The sequence below is a fragment of the Antedon bifida genome, chromosome 1 (assembly GCF_963402885.1).
Source record: "Antedon bifida chromosome 1, ecAntBifi1.1, whole genome shotgun sequence".
NCBI classification, from domain to species: domain Eukaryota; kingdom Metazoa; phylum Echinodermata; class Crinoidea; order Comatulida; family Antedonidae; genus Antedon; species Antedon bifida.
In genome coordinates this window covers 11,659,579-11,682,608 of record NC_136226.1, presented here as the reverse complement: position 1 = coordinate 11,682,608, position 23,030 = coordinate 11,659,579, and the positions used below count along the sequence as shown (strand labels likewise).

General features: G+C 32.9%; 1 protein-coding gene and 3 long non-coding RNA genes across 4 annotated transcripts; 3 read left to right on the top strand and 1 right to left on the bottom strand.

Moving 5' to 3' along the window:
• Nucleotides 1-384: 384 nt before the first annotated feature.
• Nucleotides 385-3,767, bottom strand: LOC144836327 (uncharacterized). The gene is made up of 2 exons (XM_078691576.1): nt 3,639-3,767; nt 385-2,061 (listed from the first exon to the last, which is right to left on the bottom strand). Exon 2 carries the CDS (start codon nt 2,017-2,019, stop codon nt 865-867), a length of 1,155 nt encoding a protein of 384 aa, XP_078547702.1. The 5' UTR covers nt 2,020-2,061; nt 3,639-3,767; the 3' UTR covers nt 385-864.
• Nucleotides 3,768-6,013: 2,246 nt separating this feature from the next.
• LOC144858652 (uncharacterized) lies at nt 6,014-7,678 on the top strand. Its single transcript, XR_013616650.1, has 4 exons — nt 6,014-6,028; nt 6,494-6,573; nt 7,224-7,316; nt 7,448-7,678. It is a non-coding gene; the product is annotated as an uncharacterized LOC144858652 (long non-coding RNA).
• Nucleotides 7,679-11,917: 4,239 nt separating this feature from the next.
• LOC144836259 (uncharacterized) lies at nt 11,918-14,560 on the top strand. The gene is made up of 3 exons (XR_013611166.1): nt 11,918-12,040; nt 12,705-12,800; nt 14,329-14,560. It is a non-coding gene; the product is annotated as an uncharacterized LOC144836259 (long non-coding RNA).
• Nucleotides 14,561-20,743: 6,183 nt separating this feature from the next.
• On the top strand, nt 20,744-22,118 carry LOC144836195 (uncharacterized). The gene is made up of 4 exons (XR_013611154.1): nt 20,744-20,831; nt 21,456-21,534; nt 21,815-21,916; nt 22,021-22,118. It is a non-coding gene; the product is annotated as an uncharacterized LOC144836195 (long non-coding RNA).
• Nucleotides 22,119-23,030: the final 912 nt, after the last annotated feature.

The following is a 23,030-nucleotide window of genomic DNA, read 5'->3' as shown; positions in this document are numbered from 1 at the left end:
TTAAATATATTAAATTTATATAATGTATACAGTAAATACGTATATTTGATTTAATGAAGTTAGAACAATGCCAGAAGCAAAACCCTGTCTATTTCATCTCAATATTATTTCTTCCATAACACGCCTTGAATAACGGATTGCTATTTATTTACTAATATTGTACAATGGTTGCTGTACTACAGATTTGGGGAGGCTCTCTTGAAAACGATACAAGACACTAAACTCAAATCCATTTTTTATCCAAAATTACCTGTAATAGTCTTATATTTTAGAATGTAAGATAAACGGGCAATTAATGTTCATATAACATTGATTCTGAACAAAAACAATTAGCAAGTTTTTGCTTCCAATTCCAATTTATTACCAAACCAAGGGAATTGTCAAACCAGCCTTTACTTTTAACAATATGTTTGTTCAAGTTTGTTGTCTTTCTTCCCAAGCTTGAACACAGTCGGTTACTTCAATTGTATTTTGGTCCATTCTTTCTATTCCTCTTTGAAAGGAGCATCATCTATTTCTAAATAGTTATGCTAATTACATTTTGTATATGCAGATTAATACAAGGTTAATGTTTATCTAAATGCTATTGGTAAATGATCATACTGATTCCTCCTTGATACATGATGAAAAGAGATTACATCATGTTGTCGTTACGTCACAATTTACCTTGATGGACTAAATTCCATCATGGTTTTAAACAATGTCCATTTGTCGAGCCTCATTTTTTATGGTTTATGTTTTATTATTAACATCCATATTTTGTGTTACAACCGACCTTATTTTTTTATTTTCCCATTCATCGGAATCCCTCAATCAAACCGATGCGTCATATTGAAAATCAAAGAACTTGTAACATACATAGGCCTAGGTTTGAGTGAAAAGCTGTTGTGCTAATGTTTTATTTAAATCATTAAATTCTTTAATATCTTCTATCAATCGAACTAGTTCCCGTCTTCGAAGTTCACGTTGGCATAACAACTTTTGAAGCTTCCATTGTTGCCAGGTTTCAAATTGACATTCAAGATCTTTATGTACAGGTGGAGTTATTACTATTTCTGGCAATTGTAAAGTAACTTTTGGAAGACTCTTAACAGAGTTCAGTATATTAACTGAATGATTTAAAACCTTTACAGCTTTATTATCATTATTTACATCATGTGTTAATAATTCAGAGCATTTTAATTTTGTTAATGAATGAGACAAACAGTGATCAAATAATTTTCCTCGTATCGAGGCACATTCGTCGTCAACAGTTAATACCATATCTGATAAATTCTCGTAAGAATTCTGCCGCGATATTTGTGGTGTCGGTGTTGGAGTATTGAATTTAGGCTCTCTTCCTTTATTGTACAGATACTCGAGAGACGGCAAACGGTTAGACCTAGATGTCAACCCTCTGCATTTTGGTAACACAAAATATTCTGGTTCGTCTTCGATTCGATAACTAATTTTCTGATAGTGTCTACTTATTTGGTCGAGTTGTTTATCTTTCGTCGGCTTTCTTGCCGGTGTAAGCTGACGCTTTTTTTCAACATATATATGTGGTAGAAGTGTTTTTTTAGCTTCAGCCGCTACTATTTGTTGATCGAAATAGCGAACTTTGCTCATGTATTCATCTAAAGATTGGAAAGGTAATTTCTTTACAGACTTATCAACACTTTTAGATGAAATAACAAGTGTATGTCCATTCGTTTCTTCTTGTCCTTTTTCAAATATTCCTTGCCCGTGTAAAATAATAGGTGGAGCAGGCAGTGACAGTTGGGAGTAGCGAGAACTATTACATTGAAGTCGCGCAGGTGATGTATTGGATCGCTGTCTTTGAGATGACCAGTTGCCTTCAAATCTGGATATGGCGCGCTTTGTGTTGTAATGTTCTGCAGTTAGCAGACGATCTTTTCTATTGACCATATTACTAAAGTACATTGCTTGTCTGCCCATAGATCTTTGCTCATCTAATATCCAGTGTAGACTTCTACTTCGTAGTCTGTTTTGTCGGTCAGACGTGTGCCAAGTCATCATATGGAGATTACTCAAGCGTATCTTTCAATCCAGCTTGCAGGTCTAAAATATAAGTTTTAAAATTTAAAAAAACAAATGCAGAATAACACTAAAGGAAGAGCTTGAAACAACATGATAGTTTAAAAAATACATAATTATAAAAATCGAATTTAAATTTAACGCACAGTAGAATAACCCTGTAACCCCTGTATTAAAGGATCCAGTCCGTTTGTCGGTAAAGGTAAGCGGTAAACGGCTAGCGGAAAACAAACATAATAGAATCTATGTTAATTATTTCTTATGCCCATTTACACAAAACGCGGAGCTAATCCGGTGGGTGGTTGAGCGAAAACCCGCTCAGGATATAGATACAGATTCTATGTGGGACACGTTTTTCCGTTTTACCGTTACCGCTCGTCTGTGTAAATTGGCTCAAATAGAGAAAGTATATTCTATATCTCATGTCAGTCCCCGTTCACCCCATACAAGAACCAACAAAAACAAACTATCTGTTTGAAACATATTTATTCTGGGCCGGTGCGGCCACACACGCCAACTACCATAACCCTATGCACATCGTATAAATAACAAACCAACAAAACTAATTACAATCTCTACACAGTATATCTCTTAACCTTAGGCCTAATTTGTATTCAATCTGTTTAGCAATTTTACGTGTGTGCGGTTGATTGTGTTCAATGTAAATTCGTTCTGCTTTTGAGAAATCACGTTTTATACAATTTTACATTGCCTATTGTTTGAAGTCTCAGAAGAATAATGTAATGAATGAGGCTGGCATTAGTTTAAACACGGACATATTGAAATCGGTCTTAACAACAGACCATTGGTAAATAAACACTTAACAAGTATTGTTGATTCCCAACACATCCTTCTTCAAACCATCAGTTGACATAATACTATTTAAACACAAATAAGAATAATATAACAATAGCGGCCCAGAAGTTAAATTATGGATTACTAATTATTCTATATATTAAAATTATATCAGCAATCACTGGACCAAACAATGTGTTATATTTACACAAAATGGTTTCTCTAGTTTCTTCTATTTCAGTTTCTTTGTTAATTTATTCATGGTTTTACTTTGTTTATTTCACTTGTAAAAGATCCCATGGTGTAATGGAAACACTTGAGGAAAAATAAGTACTGTGATATTTACGTTTAAATGTCGTTTTATATACAACCAGATATTATTTCATTCACTTGTCCATTGAACCAAGCACACCAGATTCCCAGTGCTGTATCTCTCTATATGTATAGTATAATCGTAGGCAAATTTCGGTCAACTCATTTTTTTCTGTCGTAACACGTTACCATAATCGAATGTTGGATGGACATGCTGATGAGAAATCCAATACCACTCATATATTGTAGTTTCTATAAAAGTGTAGGCTAACCGTCATTAATCGATCATGTATATTATATCTAATGAAGACCTACTTTCCTGTACAACGGCGATTTGCACTCCAATTATCTATATAGGCCTATTTCAAAAGAGGCTGTCTATTAGATCGATAATACACTGAAGTGATCTCTACTACGCTGCTTTACTTAACTTAATTCTTACATACTTAGTTTAAGTGCTCGACTTATTTATAATAATGTAAGTTTACCCTTACCTGTCTATAGTAAAAATGTTGTACATGTGATCCGTGGAAGGCTACATAACAGACGTGGTTGATTTCCTAGCGTCATTCGTGATTCTAGTCGTACGCTCTTCTATGATGGTCATCACCACTGTGAACGCGTTGCAGGTTTGCGTGATAAACTTATACAAGCTCTATTCATACATGCATCGATCCATATTCTAGTTATAAACACAGGTTGTGTGATTGTTTCCGTAGTGCTGCTGCAAACACTTTACAGGTGGAATGGACCGGGTGACGTCACAATATTTATTACTTTTAATTGTGCATATTAGCACGTAATAATTTCCTGCTTTAAAGGAAAATGTTTTTCTTTAAGAGTTATACATATTGAATCATCCATTCCTCTTCTTAAAATGTAATTTCCAGTGCTTTTTGTACAGATTGTAACACAGGCTACTACACTTTCAATTCAATTTAAACTTTATTTCGTCCTCATTAAAAAGGAATATATATATATAATATGATATATAAAACATTAGGTTAAAGCACTTATATAATACACATTTCATTAAAATATAAAAACATCAAAATGGTATATAAAAAAAAGGTTAAGTCACAAAATTGTGCGTCATTTAAAAGTCTGATGGAATATGGTACAAATGAATTAAAATATCTCTTTGTCCGACTATTGCATGATCTCAGCAAGTTAAGTATGTTTGATCTCAATTTATCATAGTATTTATATAAAGGAAGATTTAAATCATATTTTCGTAGCCTTATTAGGGTGGGGCCTAACTACAATTGTTTTGCATAGGTCAACTAAATTAGGGTTTGATCCTGTGATCCGGCCCGCTTTATTTAGTATACGTTGTAATCTGATTTTCGCTTCTCACTACATCCACTAAACCAGACAACGCAGCATAAAGTGAGCACACTTGACGATGATGAGTTGAATACATTTAATACAGTTCTATCTATCCCATAATTTCTCAATTTTATGAGAAAAAACAACCGAGTATTTCCCTTTTTAGTATTTTTAAAGTGTTCTGTACCCAAATGAATGTATTATCAAAAATCACACCTATATTTGTAGCTTTCAACATATTCGATTTCCTGATTATTTATTTTTATGGGGCCAGTGGAGTGCAATTCTTTCCAAAATCAATTATTATTTCTTTGGTTTTATTTTCATTTAGCAGGAGGCAATTTACCTTATACCAATTGGAAAAAAGCATTCATTTCATATGGTATTCTGTTTCACATACTCTACTCTTGAATAGGGCAACTATGGCGGTGATATCAGTTAGGTGATAGTTAGAATTGCATCATGGAATCTGAAAATCCTAAGGCAGCATGGAATTGTATGAATATCATGTCTTACGCTAAAGAAAAAAAAAAAGAAGATGGGCCTTCCACTACATTGTGATGGAGAATTCGAAGTAAGTTTTTTTATGTATGTATGTCAAAGGTACAGGTCAATATATCCGCTTGACAAAATTAATGTGGATATCTGCAAAAGGGGTTTTCACACATGACCTCATTAGATAGGTCTACGTAGGCCTATACCAAAAGAATAATTTCAAACAACACAATACGATTAAACACTGATTGACATTACGTTAATTATGCATGGGTAACTTTTTAGTGATCTGTAGGGCCTACTGGTTCTTAATGATTGCAGGGGGAAAAGTTGCACAATACTGTATATCGGTGTTTGTGTACACGTACAAACACTTTTAACGAAAGCTGCTCTTTCTGGTAAGGTCGACAGTCACCCTGTCAGTGTACCACTCATAAACATGTAACACTTAATAACATAATAATAAGCAAGTGTTACGTATATTTAATATAGATATTTACACATTTATTATCAATCTACATTGTATATCTGTATTTATGTAGGTTTTTGTCAATTATCAATTTATCATCAAATAAATTAATATTATTAAGAGATAGACAATAAAACAAGTTCAATATTACTATAATCTAATCTAATCTCTATTGTGTAAAATTCATATTTATTACCAATTATTGCCAATTATATTACCATCAAATTAAACATAAATGTCATTTACAACATATGTTCCATATTACCATAATGCAATTTGTATTTGTAAACTTATTTATGGTACATGAAACAGATCATTAAACTTATATAAACCATGTTATTACCATTTATCTATAAATTAGATTTCATTTATAGGTTCATGTTATTCAATCATAATCAAATTCAAAGGTCACAGAACATTGTTAAGGAAATTGCTATATTGACTTTAAAATTAAAATATAAATAGTTATGTAGATTTTGCAAATTTCATAATAAATAAATAGTAAAATATTATGTATGTATTTTATAGCAAACAAATGTTCGTTTGACAAATACATTATAACACAGATTAGTTATCGTTTGCATTCGAAAGGTAAGTACACAAACCTTTATGGGACTGATTCGTTTACTCTTATAGGCCTATACATATTTTCTCGTTCACCGTTTCACATTATATTAGGCCTACGGCACTGTTTTACTGGCCGACTCTCGATATCACTGTATCTATTATTCTGCATCATATGATTCTGTGATACATGTATCACATGTGACGCCTGTGACAACATAAGCGTAACCTAACCCTTAACATAATACAAGCACCGCATGTTATACATTATGTGAAATTGTATTACATACTGTAATTTGTATAGAATATACTAACTGAACAGACAATGCCATATACAGTTCATGAATCGGGGAGTTTCACCCATATTATTAAGTTCGAAAGTTGGCTATTGTGGCAATATTGTATTGTATATATAGGCCTACTGTATATATTTCTGGATGTTATTTACTGTGTCCAATATAAATTGTTATTACCATGTCTTATTTGTCATAGATTATTCATCTATTTAACATCATCTACCATGTTTCAAGCTTTACTGTTTGTAATACTAATTGTGTCGGTGATTCCTGAAGGTAAATGCCTGCATACTGTTTCTATTTTTACTCGTAATACTGTAACAGTGCGCAGGGGATGAGTAGATGGTTCTCGATGAGATTCTATCTCTGCTTTACAGGATTATACGCACCATCGAGGTTTATAGATTTTATAAATATTATTATTTTTAAACAATAAATGCAACATTTTCTACATATATACATATATACTTGCATGTACGCAAGTGCGTCTATGGTTTAAGAATAAGAGTTTTAAATATAGTGAAAATGATCTTGTTAGGTGTGCTACGAACTATCTGTTACGATCTTCAAATCTCTTCACTAAATGGGAGAAAATCCTATTTTAGTAAGCTCACTATGTCGGTCGGTTGGTCGGTCGGTCGGTAAACACTAACTTGAGCACGCGACTGCAGCCATCTATATGGCCTTGTTATTTGTTCTATATATGGAATACTTATTCTGAAATAAAGTGATCAATCAATCAATATATATACGAAGTACTTTATTTGTGTCTATGTATTCCTTTCTAGAAATCGCTAACAATTATTAATTTTTATTAAAACTTGTGATGTAAGGTGGAGAGATTGTATTCGGTTCCTCAATTTGAGGATTGGAAAGTATGATAGTAACACTTCATTTTTATAATTGTGTTAATGTTTAATTTTTAGGATTTGGAAGAACTGACCCAACACTGTGTCAAAATTCAACATGTGGACCAAATTTTACGTGCTCGGTTGAGCCTAATGGCCAGATTTTATGCCGTAAGCCTTTGTAGTCATATAGGTCTATTGTTTTTATCACCTACTATACTGTATATTACTATTTACATATCAAATCATGTTATAGCGTTCATTCAGTGCTATCATTATTGTGTTGTTTTTTTCTTCTTCAGAAAACACGCGCACAAGATTTTATATTGGAGGATAGGGAAGCAAAATATAGAATACAAGAAATATTCAATGTTGTGGTTCTGTTTATATGACTGCTACCATATATACAACTATCAACGTAATGGTTAACATACAAACTTTATTTTTCTCCCCAATGGATAAGGAAAAGGTTTTAATTATTTCCATTAATTTATAAACAACTCCATACCATAAGTTCAAATAGTATAATAACATTTTAGGTTATCCTCTCCTCTTGTATGAAATAAAGAGATGTACACACTATTATTTTGTTATTCGAGTTTTTTTTTAAATATCACAACTTAATTAAATCACTAATGATAACCAAACTGAAATCACCCGATTCTCGGTGCTGTATCTCCAAATATGACAACATTTGTCCACTTTCATGACAAATTAACAATATACATACAATAGGGACGAAACACGACAGGAAGCCATAGGACGGTGCTCATGAATAATTTATGCATGAGCTTTAACAAAGTGGGCGGAGCTTAGCATGAAATTCCGTCGTCTTAACTTTTTGAGAACGACAAAGTTGTCATAAGTTGTCATTTTCCCGTTTACGGATAACGACTAGAAATAATGTATATATAACCTTAAATATACAGTTTAAATTACACTTTAACGTGGAATTTTCAAAACTCTAAATAATATTTGAACTTCTATTTTAATTGTTTAATGAAAAACAATTTTTATTGGGTTAAAATGGCTGTGTTAAAAGCGGCGTTCAAATGCGAGGCCCTAGCTAGGAAGGCTAGGCCATCACCCAAGCCAAGCAATTCAGAAGGGCCCCGCGCCACGAGACATAGAAGGGAGAGAGATATACTGCCGGTCGTCGTCTTCGCGCAAGGGTGCGTAACTAATAAAACGTTCATACACACACACTGTCGTGGACAGACGAATTGGCGCCGTAGTTGGCTGCCGATGTCACAATGGGACCCTTAATGGAGCAGTAGCCTTCAACTATGAAGTTTGCTCCTTAAAATTGAAGAAGGTTAAAATTGAAGAAGAAACGGTTATGTTGACGTGTATGATTCGGTAACTCCAATGGCAATTCTATTCGCTGGTGATGAGTTTATGATCTACAAGTCCTAAGCAATAAACTCAACTTCGGTTGAATAAATTAGTAATGAGATAAATGTAAGTAACAACATTATTACAGAAATATTGATGGTGTTAATTAACAGTACTCTATAAATAGTATGGCACATGTTGTGTACTGTTTACATGTTTACAGTCATTGTCATTGTAGTTTTCGACAAATTGATTGGATTCTTCGTCTTCCAAGAAAAAATTTGTTTTGTACCTTGGTGGCTCCAAACTTGTTCCTGCCTTCCTCCTTCTAATAAGACCAAAATTTGCATCCATGGAAATAACTTTTGTTCCTTTACCCTAAGAAAAAAATTCTACATGTAATTAAAATCAATTTACTTTAAATAAAAGCAATTAGCATAACATGCAACCAGGTAGTTGTAATTTAAACAAATTATTAATAATAAAAGTGCGTACCTTAGGACAAGCATAACACAATGTACCATCATCTATTGCTTCATTTGGCGTAGTAAGTTTGTAAAATGCATGATGAAATTCAAATAGTGTATCTTTTTTAGCTAAAAGTTTTAATTTGTTGGCCTACCAAAAGGAAGGATATACATGAAATATGGCATTCAGGTTTACAGGTTCTCATCAGTTTTAAAAGGTCTAATGAGTAACCCACAGTAATGTTTGTGGGTGTTGCTGGCCAAAGGTGGAAATGTAAACAAGAAATATTTATTACAAAAAACGCTAATTTATTGAACAAGATTTTACAGATTACTGTCTACATGCATCTATATAATACTGTAATCTATATATAAATTATGGTTAATTCTGACATAGGCGAGCACAATGCAAAAACTTCGGTACAAATCTCCGACTTGGATACCTACCTTATCTATCTCAGATGTACCGCGAAACGTAGATTTGATAACATTAGTTTTCACATCGACGCTATTGTTCCACTTTTGTCTTTTACAACGACAAAATTTAGCGTTACCTATCGAAATTTGTGGATATCACAGGGTTATTTTCACACACTCGCGCTGTTGTTCAACTGGCTTCCGGGTACGTCACTTCCGGCAAAATGGCCGTTGGTGGCGCCATTCAATATTAAATAAAAACATATTTTAGTGGTTCAAGGTATCGTGAACTACTGAAATTAATTTGTTTTAGATATTCAACTAATCAATTATATTGATTAAAGGCATTTACTTTACGTGAACTACAATTTGTTTTAGTAATTTAACTTTTATTGAAGGCCTTTACTTTTATGTGAACTACAATGTGATTTTAGTGATTCAACTGAATCGTGAACTACAATTTATTTGTTTTAGATATTCAAATATCAATTATAAAGGTCTTTACTTTACGTGAAATACAATTTGTTTTAGTAATTTTACTAATTCCTAACCACCGATTGCTGTCAAGTGTCCATACATCATTACTGACAGGGGACGTAATCAATCATAATTGGTATACATTTCGCATCTTATCAAACTTATTTTCAGTACAGGTTCAAATCTCACACACACAAGACCGAATATAATAATTATCCTATATTGTTCTCTATTCGTACATTTTTAAAACTCTAATTTGCTATATTACCCTGGAAGCGATATTTTTGGCGTACCTAATTTATGGACCACCATGAAACATCATAAAATAAACATACATTACTCATCAGTCATATGCATAGGTGTCACCCGGGCTTCAATTTCCAGAGGCGTTGGTCATGTTTTCGAGGACCATTCGGGTACACCCACTAGAGGGTGCGCGAGCGAAGCGAGCGAACCCTCTAGTAATAATAATAACAATAATAACTTTATTTAACAGAGGCACTATCCACTAGAGATGTGCAACAAAATAATATAATAGTACACAGATAATAGTAAACACTTAATTGATTACAATAAAAATAAAAGTACAAGGGATTTAAAAAGGAAAAAAAAAACAATACTGAAATTAAAGTACAAATTAAAGTAAAAACTGTATAAATATCCTACTGTATATTTAAATATATAGTACAAAAATCAATCAAGTAATTAAAAGTATTATAAATTTCATCGCGTTCTTTCCATGCAATTGTTAAGAATAGTTTACAAAATTTGTCAAAGATATTACTTGTCATTTCATAATTAACATGTGGTATAGATTATGTTGTTATAATTTGGTATTTTGTATTATCAGCAAATGTTTTCATAGACTCTCTTCTCCCAGACGTGCTTTGGGGTTTATAATTTGAGCATGACCCGTCCTAGTTTACAAATTTAATACACATGACAACTTGATAATACTTGATAACTTTCGTCACTGGTGACCAATGACAGACAGTATCTAGATAACTTTCGTCACTGGTGACCAATGACAGACAGTATCTTGATAACTTTCGTCACTGGTGACCAATGACAGACAGTATCTTGATAACTTTCGTCACTGGTGACCAATGACAGACAGTATCTTCATAACTTTCGTCACTGGTGACCGATGACAGACAGTATCTTGATAACTGCGCAACGTTGAACAATTAGTAACGGTTACAGAATCGGTTGAGCGATAAAATTCAACTTCTTCATATCATATCATAGGTTGACAATAAACACATATTTATATGTATAATTGTTCAATTTAAAGGTCGCATAAAGTCACATATAACAATATAACCATTGTTAAGGAAATATTGACTTTTACAAAAAAGAATTTATGTTTGATTTTGTTCTTATGTAAATTTTGGCAACTATTATCATTAGCAAAAGTTTATATTAATGACAAATACACAATATAGAATATTTATGTATACGATATAACAAATTTAATTCAAATGAATTCAGATATTACAGAACTATTAGTGTATACGATTTAACAAACAAAATGTTAATGTAAGCGAATGTATATATTGCAAAGGTTGATACCGGTATCAGTACTGAGGTGTTAAAATCGTTTCAACAGGAAAGGTTTGTTTTCAAGTCGCTTAAATCGGGATGATCTTTCGTTCTCCCACACTTCTTATCATTAATATTACTGTACTATTATTTAGCATTGGTTCATTCATAGATATATTATAGCTCCCTATAATATCTCTAGTTCATTAGAGCCTGGTTTCTCTCTTTCTAGTTAGAGTAATAATTACTACCGTACCGATCCATGTTCAGGGTAAATTCGTTTTTTCAGAGAAGAGTGGAATTACACACACTCTTCTCTGTCTTTTTTTAGAACTAGGCCTAATTAAGGTCCATTCATATCTCACTTGAGAAAGATGAAATAAATTACTGTATAATTATAGGAATTGGAGATGTCCTAAAAAGCCCCATTGACCTAGTGGCAAGGGCGATTGAATGCGTTGCCAGGAGATTTATGTTGATGCTATTTTTTATTTTAATTTTTATACATATTCTATTTTGTAGGTTTTGTTTTCAAATATGTTATCCCTTATTTTTTTTGTCGTAGAATATTCAGTTATTTAATATCAGCTATCAAAATGTTCCGAGCTTTACTCTTTACAATACTAATTATGTCAGTCATTATGCCAGTGACTGAAGGTAAGATTTTTTTTTGTTATTCGTAAAACGGGGAATGATTCAGATTACAATCTTAATATGATGATATTATGACAATTATGGTTTCTTATATATTGTATAATCAGGATTGATTTAGTATTGAGGAAGATCTACTAATCTCTGATTCTGATAGGCCTACATGGAAGCTGTGAAAGGAGCAAGTAAAGGGTTAAATCTTAATTGCCATTCCATATAGTCTCAGTAATAACAATTAGAGTTTCTGCAAAATAAAACTCAACCAATGAATACTTGCCTTTAATTTAAATATTTAATTTAAAACATAATACACGTTAAAACCACAACAGTGCAAAACAAATTCATGCTATAAACACTTATTTGCCTCACATCTGAAACCTTGTGGAAATTAAAATAGGCCTAGTGCTACTAATCTAAAATGAGAGAGAAAAGATGTATGCAAAAAGTAGTTTTTTCCCAAAATAATATATATATAATAACAAGAATATTATCACAAAATCAAATTATATCAAATGAAATTAAAAGAAATGAAAGGTGTCGGCCTTTTTGAGAAGTCACTGCCCTGTGTTCGGATTACTTGACATGCCTACAGTTGCCATCATCATTTACATCGTCAGAATTTGTTAGCCGCCAGATATAATGAAGAGATTGAATTTAATGTTACTTTCAGGATTTGGTCAAACGTCAGCCATAGGCGAGTGTGATTCAAATCCATGTAATTCCGATGAAACGTGTTCGTTCGAGAACAACCAAATTTTGTGTACTGGTAAGAAATGCTTATATTCAGCTATTACTCACAAGATTTGCCAAGTATTGTACTTTTATAGTAATAATAATAATACCACATTTATATAGCTCCCTTTTCATGAGTAATCATGCTCAAAGGCGCTTTACATAGCATTATTAGCCCGGTCATTTTTTATAGGAAGGCAATTGTAAGTAAAGTGCTTATAAAAATCTTAAGTTAATCGCTAGCAAGTAGGCCTATAGCAAAGGTTTTAGAAGGACGTTTTCGGTCGGTTACCATTATTGAAGTGCTTGACATTCGTAAAACTAAACTTACTCTGTTTCACAGTGTCTTAGATGATCAATAACATTTTAAAGTGTGTTTATTGTTTGGTACGGCCCTTATAGGGCGGAGATGGGGAGGCGGAGTTCATTTGAGGGAGGTGCTTATTCAAGGGATATGTTTAATTTTTGAGTTTTAATAATATGGTAACATTTATAATCAAATAAAATCCTTTAATATATGAAAAAGAATAACAAAATGATGAATTCTACTACAAATAATATAATTGTGTTATTATAAATATAATACAATATTATGTGTATAAATGTGATTATTATTCAAAGTGATGTTTTATTGGGGAGGTGTTGGGCGTTTATTCAAATAAATACCATCCTAATTGGTATAATTAATACATTATTTAGTTTAAACATCTTTAGAAACTAATTTCCGCGACAGAGTGGGCCGTTTCGGTCCAAGAAGGAAGACGTTTTAGACGGCTTGCAACATGGGCACATTGCAACAGTTATTCCTGCCAGCTTACTCAATAAAACTCGGCTATCTGGATTTCACCCGATTTTAAACAAAATGTCATCGTCATCAGATCTACCTATGTAATTGTATAATACTATTTCCCACAATATACTCCGATGCTTTATGGCGTATATTTAATTTGATCTTTATTAATTTGCAGTATAATTTTTATTTTTTAACTACTGTACTTTCACACGCGCGGTCCGATCCGAAAATAAACAAAAACTAAAATGGATATAGCCACTAACGGCCAACTTAGTTGAAACCAGGCGAGCAGTCTAAAGTAACAAGTAACAACTGAAATTTTGTCGAGAACTCCTGTCCAAAAAAATTCATTTTTATACAAGTGGCAAGAGTTATAATTTTGTGATTTGTAATTTTAAAACATAATTTGATTTAATGTGCAGGTTTTTTGATACGAGTAGTTTAAAAAAAACAATTTCCTTTCAAATTCACCCGTTTCTTTTTGGCGTTGCTGTTATATGGTTAGTCAACTGAAACTATTGTTAGTTGAAAAGCTGGTTAAAAAAACATACACCAAATTCGCATACACATGGTTGTAGTGAAATTAGTCTAATCACACGTACACAGCTAGCATTAAGACAAACAAAAATAAAAAATAAAAATTTTTCCCGGTGAATTCTTATGTAGCAACATTTTACAGTAGTAAATAGTAGTTTATATAGTATTTTATCGCCTTTCTATTTTTATATTCAACGAAATGTATCTATTTATATCATTCTTTTTTTTTCAGGTCCAGATGGCGTAAGATTTTATTTGTGAGGATAATGAAAGTCTGGTTCTGTGGAAAAGTAGAATAACGATCGCTAATTAATGCTATAATATAAAGTGTTAGGCAAAATACCTTTTCCTCATTTCCATAACATTTGCATTTTATTTGCATGCACTTGCACGTGCACTAACAATACCACCTGACTCTCAAAATATAATACCTCACGACATAAACAATCCTATTTAGTTATAGTTAATGTCTTTAAAATAAAGGAATATACGCACATACTACCATGTTGTAAATTACTATGTGTTACACTTCATACAACATTCAATACAAGTATAAAATTGTTGAAAAAGACATCACTGTAACCAAGATGTCCTCTCAACATACCTATCATAACAACTACGTGTTGTAAAGCCATGACCATGACATCTCTGTAAAGTATACGTTGCATCAACGTGTCATTCATGCGCCAGATTGTCGGTACTGTATCCTGGATATTGTTTCAGCCGACGCATGCGCAGCAATGAAAGGCAAATACGGACCACTAAATTAAATGTAGTTACTGTATGTAAAGAAATCGTAGAATTCATGAAAATTGTATCTCTTGTCTGACACGTCATCCGGAGCTACAAATTGCAGGGAGGGTATATGTCCTCACTGGTCACATTCAATTTACGCCGAAATCTGTTTTTGGCCCCATTTCAAAATATATAAGGCCATCCAAATAAGGAGAAACATGAATTACATCATGCATAGAAAATAAGGTGGCTCAACTTGGTCTAAGGCACTTTCTGACATGAGTACCAGAATGTAGTAAATTGAATTTCAGTCAATTATACTTGCAAACTGTGGTTATTTTAATTAAAGCTTTTAATAATACAGGTTGGCCTGGGTCATATCACTAGAACGTCAGCCTTCATTCAGAAAATGAAGAATCTACTAGTCGGTCTAAGCTACACACTTAGCCTGACCACCGACTCAGCGCTGTGGAATAGTTCCACGGACGAGCGCTACTAGAGATTAAAAGGTCGGATCCCAAGTTCATTCCGTCATACGTTCACTGGCACGTCAACGTAAATATCTACTTAATCTAAACGTTCCTATATCTGTCGACGAGTAGCAGTCGACTACAACGCACACTCAAATATAAAAGTCCCTTTTAACTCGTGAAATCCAACAACGCCATACCCATTACATCTATTATTTTTGCATTAGGGCCTACAGCCACAATGGCACAGTGGCACTCAATTAGTGTTACATTTTTCTAAAGTGATATGTACTAATTTAGACCAGAATACCACTTAAATTAGCTTCAGATTGTTTGTATGATTTAAAAAAAGGGAAAAGACAGAATTAGAATTAACATTTTTTTTAATGAAAATGTTAGTAAATTTTCTTAAATTGGTTCAGTTATAACTTATAACTCGCTTGATTGCGAATTAAACATTCGAATCGGAAGAGCTTCAGTTCAGTTGTCTGTTTGGGAAAACAAAAATATAATATGGCTGTGAAGATCGAAGTGTATATAGCATTTGTCATTAGTGTCCTCTTGTATGGAGCTGAATCGTGGACAACCTATGCTAGACAAGAAAAGAAACTAAATGTATTTCACCTCCGCTGTCTACGGACTATCTTAAATATCAGAACAGGGGTATCAGCATTCCTTCAATGTTTACATTAATTCGACAGCTAAGACTACGATGGCTTGTTCATGTCAGAAAAATGGATGATACAAAGGTTGTGCTGTACGGTGAGAGCGAATTGCAAAAGATCCAAAGGACGTCCATTTTTGCGTTTCAAATATGCATGTAAAAGAGCCTTGAAGGCAATGGATATCAATGTTAACACCCGGAATAAAGGCTGGTGACTTTTAAAGTATGAAAAGACTGTATTAAGGCAGGACTTGTACACAGCGAATAAAGATATCGTAGTGAAAATGTAGAGAGGTATCTGAAAGGAAAATCTAGATCAGCCACTGCTACTCACACAGAAGCACTGGATAAATTGAAATTCTCTCCAATGTTGTCTCCATAGTCAATTTTGACATAATATAATGAATGTTTTGTAATTGTGTAATGTTACAAATAACTTCGGTGAAATATTAAATTTCAATTCACTCGGCTGTCGGCTCGTGAAAACAGAATTTCATCTCTCACCTCTTGAAATCATTTGTACCATTTCACTCATTAACATTTGTATAATATTGCATCTCGCATAACCCTCCGAAAATACCCTTACCAATAATAGATGGTTCTTGATTACATTTGTCTATACAATTTGTTTTATTTAAAATATCTTTTACATTAGATAACCAATGGCATGTCATAGTTTCTTGAAGAGATCAAATTGCCTTGAAAAGTGATTATTTTTTTTAAACTCTTGACTAATTCCATGAAACCAACCAAAATAAAAGAAGATTGACGCCAAATATACTATTTCTACAAGCTTTCTTTACAACGGATTTTGCGACTGGTTCCCGGAAACATTTACATAAAATTAATAGAAATCCCCAAATATTTGAAATAAGTCTTACGTTGAACAGTGTGATGGGTTTGTCACACGGAAGTGAGCCCTCTAGAGAGAAAGAGGGGAGATGAATAAAGATGGACGACAACTACAACGTGTTTTGTTATGTTATTATTGTTGGTTTCAGCCTAACGAGCGAGCCCGTAACAATAGGCTGACCTAAATAAGTAATAAGAACATAATTAAACTGCTTGAGTTTACGACCTGAACCAATCAAGATTGTTTCTGTGTATTAAATGTATACCATTTAACAAACAAATGTTGATGTAAGCCAATGACGTACTACATATAAATTGCAGTAATGTTGTGAATTGACAATAGCAACGTTGTTATTAACATCATTTCAACAGAATAGGAAAGGTTTGTTTAGTAAGTAGACCCAACGCTTCAGTCAGGGACGATTTTTCGTTCTCACAGATTTCTTATAACGTTATTATAACTCTATTATCTATCTTTAGAATTGTGCTAAGGTTTCTCTCTTTCTTTACAAGTAGAGTAGTATAAAGCCATGTCTAGACTATCAAACTTTATGTGACAACAAAATATGATGTGCCCGTATAAAGACATTATGAAGTCATATCACTACTATATTTGAGCATATCACTACCATATGTTGGCACATCACATTTTTTTGTCACATAAAGTTTGATAGTGTAAAAAGAGCTTAAAGACCCCTTCCCTGCAATTTTAGACGTTTTTTGGAAAATAATACATATATATCACTTTAAAAACATTAAACTATGTCATTCCTTGTCTTAAATGTACGTTTTATGGTAAATTATGATAAAAAGTGAGAAACAATGCACTACCTAAGTAGCTCGCGGCGATCGACCTCTCGTGGACGGTCTTAGGCCTAGCCTAGCTAGGCTTAGTTTTGTAGGCCTAGCTGGTAAACATCGGTAACGTACGAACATCGTAAGCTAGCTATATACCTAGCCTGACGTTGTATAGTTGCTGCATTAATTGTCTTTCTATTTTTGCCAGACTCCGTTGATACAAATTGGGGAAAACCCGGTATTTTCGCTGAAAAGTTAGGAGTCTTCGATTTGTTTTGGCCTCACGATCGATCGAAAAGTGGGCGAATTACAGTGGAAAAACAAAAATATCAATCCGCGCGCAATGCATTTTGGGATTTATAGCGGGCCGCTAAAATTATTAGAATCAACTTATTTTTCACATTTTTAACCGTTTAAAGACGAAAAAAGTTATCGCAATAGGACCATATAGTATTATTTTTACATTAAATATAGTTTGTGATCTTAAATTAGATCTAAAAAACGTAGGGAAGGGGGCTTTAAGGAGATCCTCTATCGATCCCACTGCACTGGGGCTTCCGTTGTCCAAAGAGGGCCTAATTAATTCCAATTCGAGTAACGTGAAACAAAGTAATAAGTGACCAAGGGGCGAGCGATAACATTTACTGTACTTCTTCTTTGCATATTATTGTATCATATGTTGACAATAAAAAAAATATGTATATGTGTAATTGTTTAATTTAAAGGCCACAAAGGTCATATATAACCGTATAACCATTGTTAAGGGAATATTGAGTTAATATCATTAGCAAAAGATACGATTAATGACAAATAGACAATATAGAATATTAATTTATTACGATTTAACCAATTTAATTCAAACGTATTCAGATATTGCAGTTATTAACTATCAAATATATACGATTTAACAAACAAAATGTTAATGTAAGCGACTGTAGATTTTGCAGTATTAAAATGTTAAAGTAAACTACGTCACACACATTAGGTGTATAGCGTGACATCAATACCGTACGTGATACTGTCACGAACTCCCTTTACGTATGTTTCCGAGCGGTTGAAAATACTTTAGGAACTCCCTTGTGACATAAAAGTATACACACAAAATCCACAAAGTTGTAAAATAACTAAAAAAACAAAGCTTTAATTCCAATCAACTTCAACTTTCAACAATCCAGTAAGCACTTTAAACAACAGCTTCACAATAACTTTTACAATCTAATATCCAACCTTCTTCAAAATAAATGCTTCAATAAAAAAATCCTTCTCCCTCCTTACAATTGTCATACTTCCCCTTATATACAATATGTTGATAACCTTCTAGATCATTCCTTATACTTCTTATTCTATTGGATTACAGTTTCTATAGCACTTCTGGAATGTTCCTGATTGTTCTTATATTAATTATAAATGGTTTCTTAAATAAAAACATCATATTCTAGAATGTTCATGTAGATACTTAGATGTTACTGGATTGTTAAGGAATGGTAATTTATTACAGATACCGATTTCCAATGCGTTTAGATTTCATTTCACACGTTTAAGATTTATTCGTTGAAATTAGCGACACACACATTTTAACAGCAAAACTTATACACAGATTTTAAGTATAAAAATGTACAACAAAGAAGTAAAAAATGTTGACTGTAGGCTAGATGCGCTAATGCGATGAACCTAGGTTTGATTTTGCCCAAATGAACAAAGCTGTAAATTCAATGTTGCCCAAATGAAAAAAGCTATAGGACACTCAAACGTATCCGGACCGTATACGTATTGTGACACGGATACTTATACGTATACGTAGGTTTTCACAGACTTTATAACACGCGATCTATGTCTTAAGCGTCCCGCCCCTAGTGACGCAAAGCATAGACGTAGACGCAACGCATCAACCAATGACAAGCGACACTTCGATTTCAATTAGTCAAACCACTTGATAATAATAATAATAGTTCATTCTTACATAGCGCATACAAGCAAGCTCTCTAAGTCATTATTACCCCAGTCATTATCAGTACTTTGCGCTTGCGATTGAGCTTGGTTCACACTCTAGGACGCAATGCAAGCGCAACGTAAGTGATTTGACCAATCACGACGCATTATCTGTCGCGTCGTGACGATTGGTCAGGGAAACAAGCTTAAATGATTGAATTCATGGTGCTGCTCTGACATGGTTATGTGAGTAAATCAATTCTCAAAACTCACAAATGTTATCATCGTCCGTTGCATGAAGACGAATATCCAGAATTACGTGATGGTCATCGATTAAGAGGTGTGGGTTAACAAATTGTCTTCATAGAAGGTAAAGAAAGAAGTCACGATATATCAAATCCACTTTTCTTTTCATTTATCATTTTAAAAAACCATTAAGTTAAAATTAGATATAATAGACAAATTTAAAGGTCACAGAAATTATTAGATTCACAAATACACTTTAATTACCAAATTTATTATCATTTATTATCAAATATATAAGCATTATTATTAATAACATCGACAAATGGACAAAAGATCAAGCGAATAGTTAAATGTCACAGAAAGCAATGTTATTTAACAAAATGTTAATGTGAAAAAAACCCATTACGTCATAGACAAATTTAAATGTCACAGAAATGATTAGATTCATAATAAATTTAATGAAATAGATTCAATTCAATTCAATTCATTTATTTTCCAGAAGACATATAAAACATATAATACAATAAAAAAATACAAACACAAGAAACACCAGTCTGGCGGATTGTAGAAAAGTAACAAGTCACTATGCGAGTACTCTCCTTCTGGTGCAGACAAAAACAAGTTAACAGCAAAATACATTAAATAAGGCAGGGAAAACCTTAGAGGAACCAAAAAGGCACAAATCAGTCAATTCAATATAGGGTAAAAAAACAGAGTGGTAAAATGCATTGGTACGAGAACCCATATAATAGAATATTTTATATGGACATGTTTACCAAATTTATTATCAAATATATAAGCATTAATATTAATAAGATCGACAATTGGACAAAAGATCAACCGAATATCTAAATGTCACAGAAAGCAATGTTATTTAACAAAATGTTAATGTGCGAATTTAAATATTGCTTTATTAAGCTATTATCATCTAAAACAAACTTGTAGTTAACTACTATAAATCGTGCCATACTCTTCATAACATTATAGTTTGCGTTCTGTCACCACCGTGAAAAGTTCACAACGTTTCAACAGAATTGATTTGTAAGTAGCCAAACCTTTTTTTGCTGTCGCATTCTTTTCTTTACCGTTTCATTTTATTTATTTATTTATTTATTTATGAACATATTTTCACTTGATAACAATATCCACGTTGTCCCACAAAGGGACATTGTTGTTTCATTATTTATATAGATTTTATCATCATTATTATTATTACTTCGGCATTACTGCTGGGTGCTTTAGAGGGTTTTATTTTATGTTAGAATTTATAGTTGGCTTAAGTCTTCAGATAATAATATAGGCGTATCCTTTTTTGAGAAACTTTTTCATGTTTGCCAGGCCAGGCTGAGATTCGAGTATTTCTTTACCAGGTAATTTGTTCGTGGTGACGCCATGATTTTTCCTGACGGAGGAGACACATACCCATAATTTAGACAACACTGCACAACGCGCATAAAGCGTTAAACAATAAAAGGGCCTAAGTTTACAATAATGTACCTATAAATGAGTGTTATTCAAAGGAATACTTGTTTTACTTTTTATACTGACAAACGTGGTCTAATCTTCTACCCTCATTTTGGCTCCGCCAATTATATAAATAGTTAGCGTTATTATTTATTATTATTAGCAAATATTAGTTACCCGTTGTCTCTATTTTCTCCGTAGAATATTCAGTTATTCACGTCAGTTTCTAAAATGTTTCGAGCTGTTTTGTTTGCAATACTAATTGTAGCAATGACCGAAGGTAAGTTTTTCACGGTGGTTTTCACATTTCGTAATAATAATCTACATCGTCACTGATTATTGCGTCATCATGATACGGTTAATTATCGTCATTATTACAATAAATAAATATTTAAATAACATTTGTATTATCAATACCATACCTATTACTAACATGGATCCCTCTGGCGAGATTTTATTTAAAAGTTCAAGTGTATATATTATTGATTTTAAAGGTAATCAATACGCACAATTCAAAACTTGCGATACAGATGAGTTAATTAATTAGTGTTTTCTTTTAGGATTGGAAAGAGTTACAGACGGTCTAGATTGTGAAGAACTGTGTGGTGGTAAACAATATGCCTGTCAATATGTGAATGGGAATCCTGACTTAATTGAATGTTGTAAGAATTTGTTGTATTCAACTCAATATTGTTTTAATCAATAGGCCTAACTTAACATAATGTTTGTGAGGGCTAGGATTCAATATTTCTTCCTTTTATTTCAGATTCGGAGGACACCAGATTTTATATATCAGGATAGGAAAGCGAAATAGATTGTGTTTAACTGTCACCGTAATTACTTAGCGCCTTCCGTTCATTAAACACTTTTAGTCCAGGAGTATTAGACTTTGAGGTAGAAATAAATATGCTAAAGCTGAATTTTTCAGGATAGGTCCCTAATGTTGTCTGAAACAACATACTAAAAGTCCCCGGGTTTCCCCGTTGTGCTTCTACCCGATTGGGCCATTTTTCAAAATGGCGGCCATCTTAAAATTATTTACCATATGTTGACAACCAGTAGGTGTAAGTAAACAATCTTGGTGTCAAAATACTCAGAAGACCCATATTTATATTCACTGTAATGGAAAAGTTTAACAAAAAATGGTCAGAAATGCCTGTTTTGACCTTTGACCCTAAATTTGGATTATCTCAATATCTCATCAACGACTGGCCGTAGAGACGTCAAAGTTGTCCCAAATTATTCAGAATGCCCAACTTTCTATTCACTTTAATGAAAGAAAAATACCAAATTCCTTTAGAAACCTTCTATTTTGACCTTTGAACTATTGACCTAGACATATTTTAATTTTATAGACATCTTGGTGATCGATAGGAGTACACAAGCGAAATTGGTGTCAAAATACTCAGAAGACCCACATTTATATTCACTGTAATGGAAAAGTTTAACAAAAAATGGTCGGAAATGCCTGTTTTGACCTTTGACCATAAATTTGGATTATCTCAATATCTCATCAACGACTGGCCGTAGGGACTTCAAAGTTGTCCCAAATTATTCAGAATGCCCAACTTTCTATTCACTTTAATGAAAGAAAAATACCAAATTCCTTTAGAAACCTTCTATTTTGACCTTTGAACCATTGATCTGGTCATATTTTATACCAAAATTGTATAGAAATCTTGGTGATCGATAGGAATACATAAGGGAATTTGGTGTCAAAATACTCCAAAACACCCATGTTTCTGTTTACTCTTATAGAAATAATGTACTGAATGC

Bases quoted from the DNA above. Each gene is read 5' to 3' on its own strand.
- LOC144836327 (XM_078691576.1), bottom strand. From the start codon at position 2,019: ATGATGACTTGGCACACGTCTGACCGACAAAACAGACTACGAAGTAGA.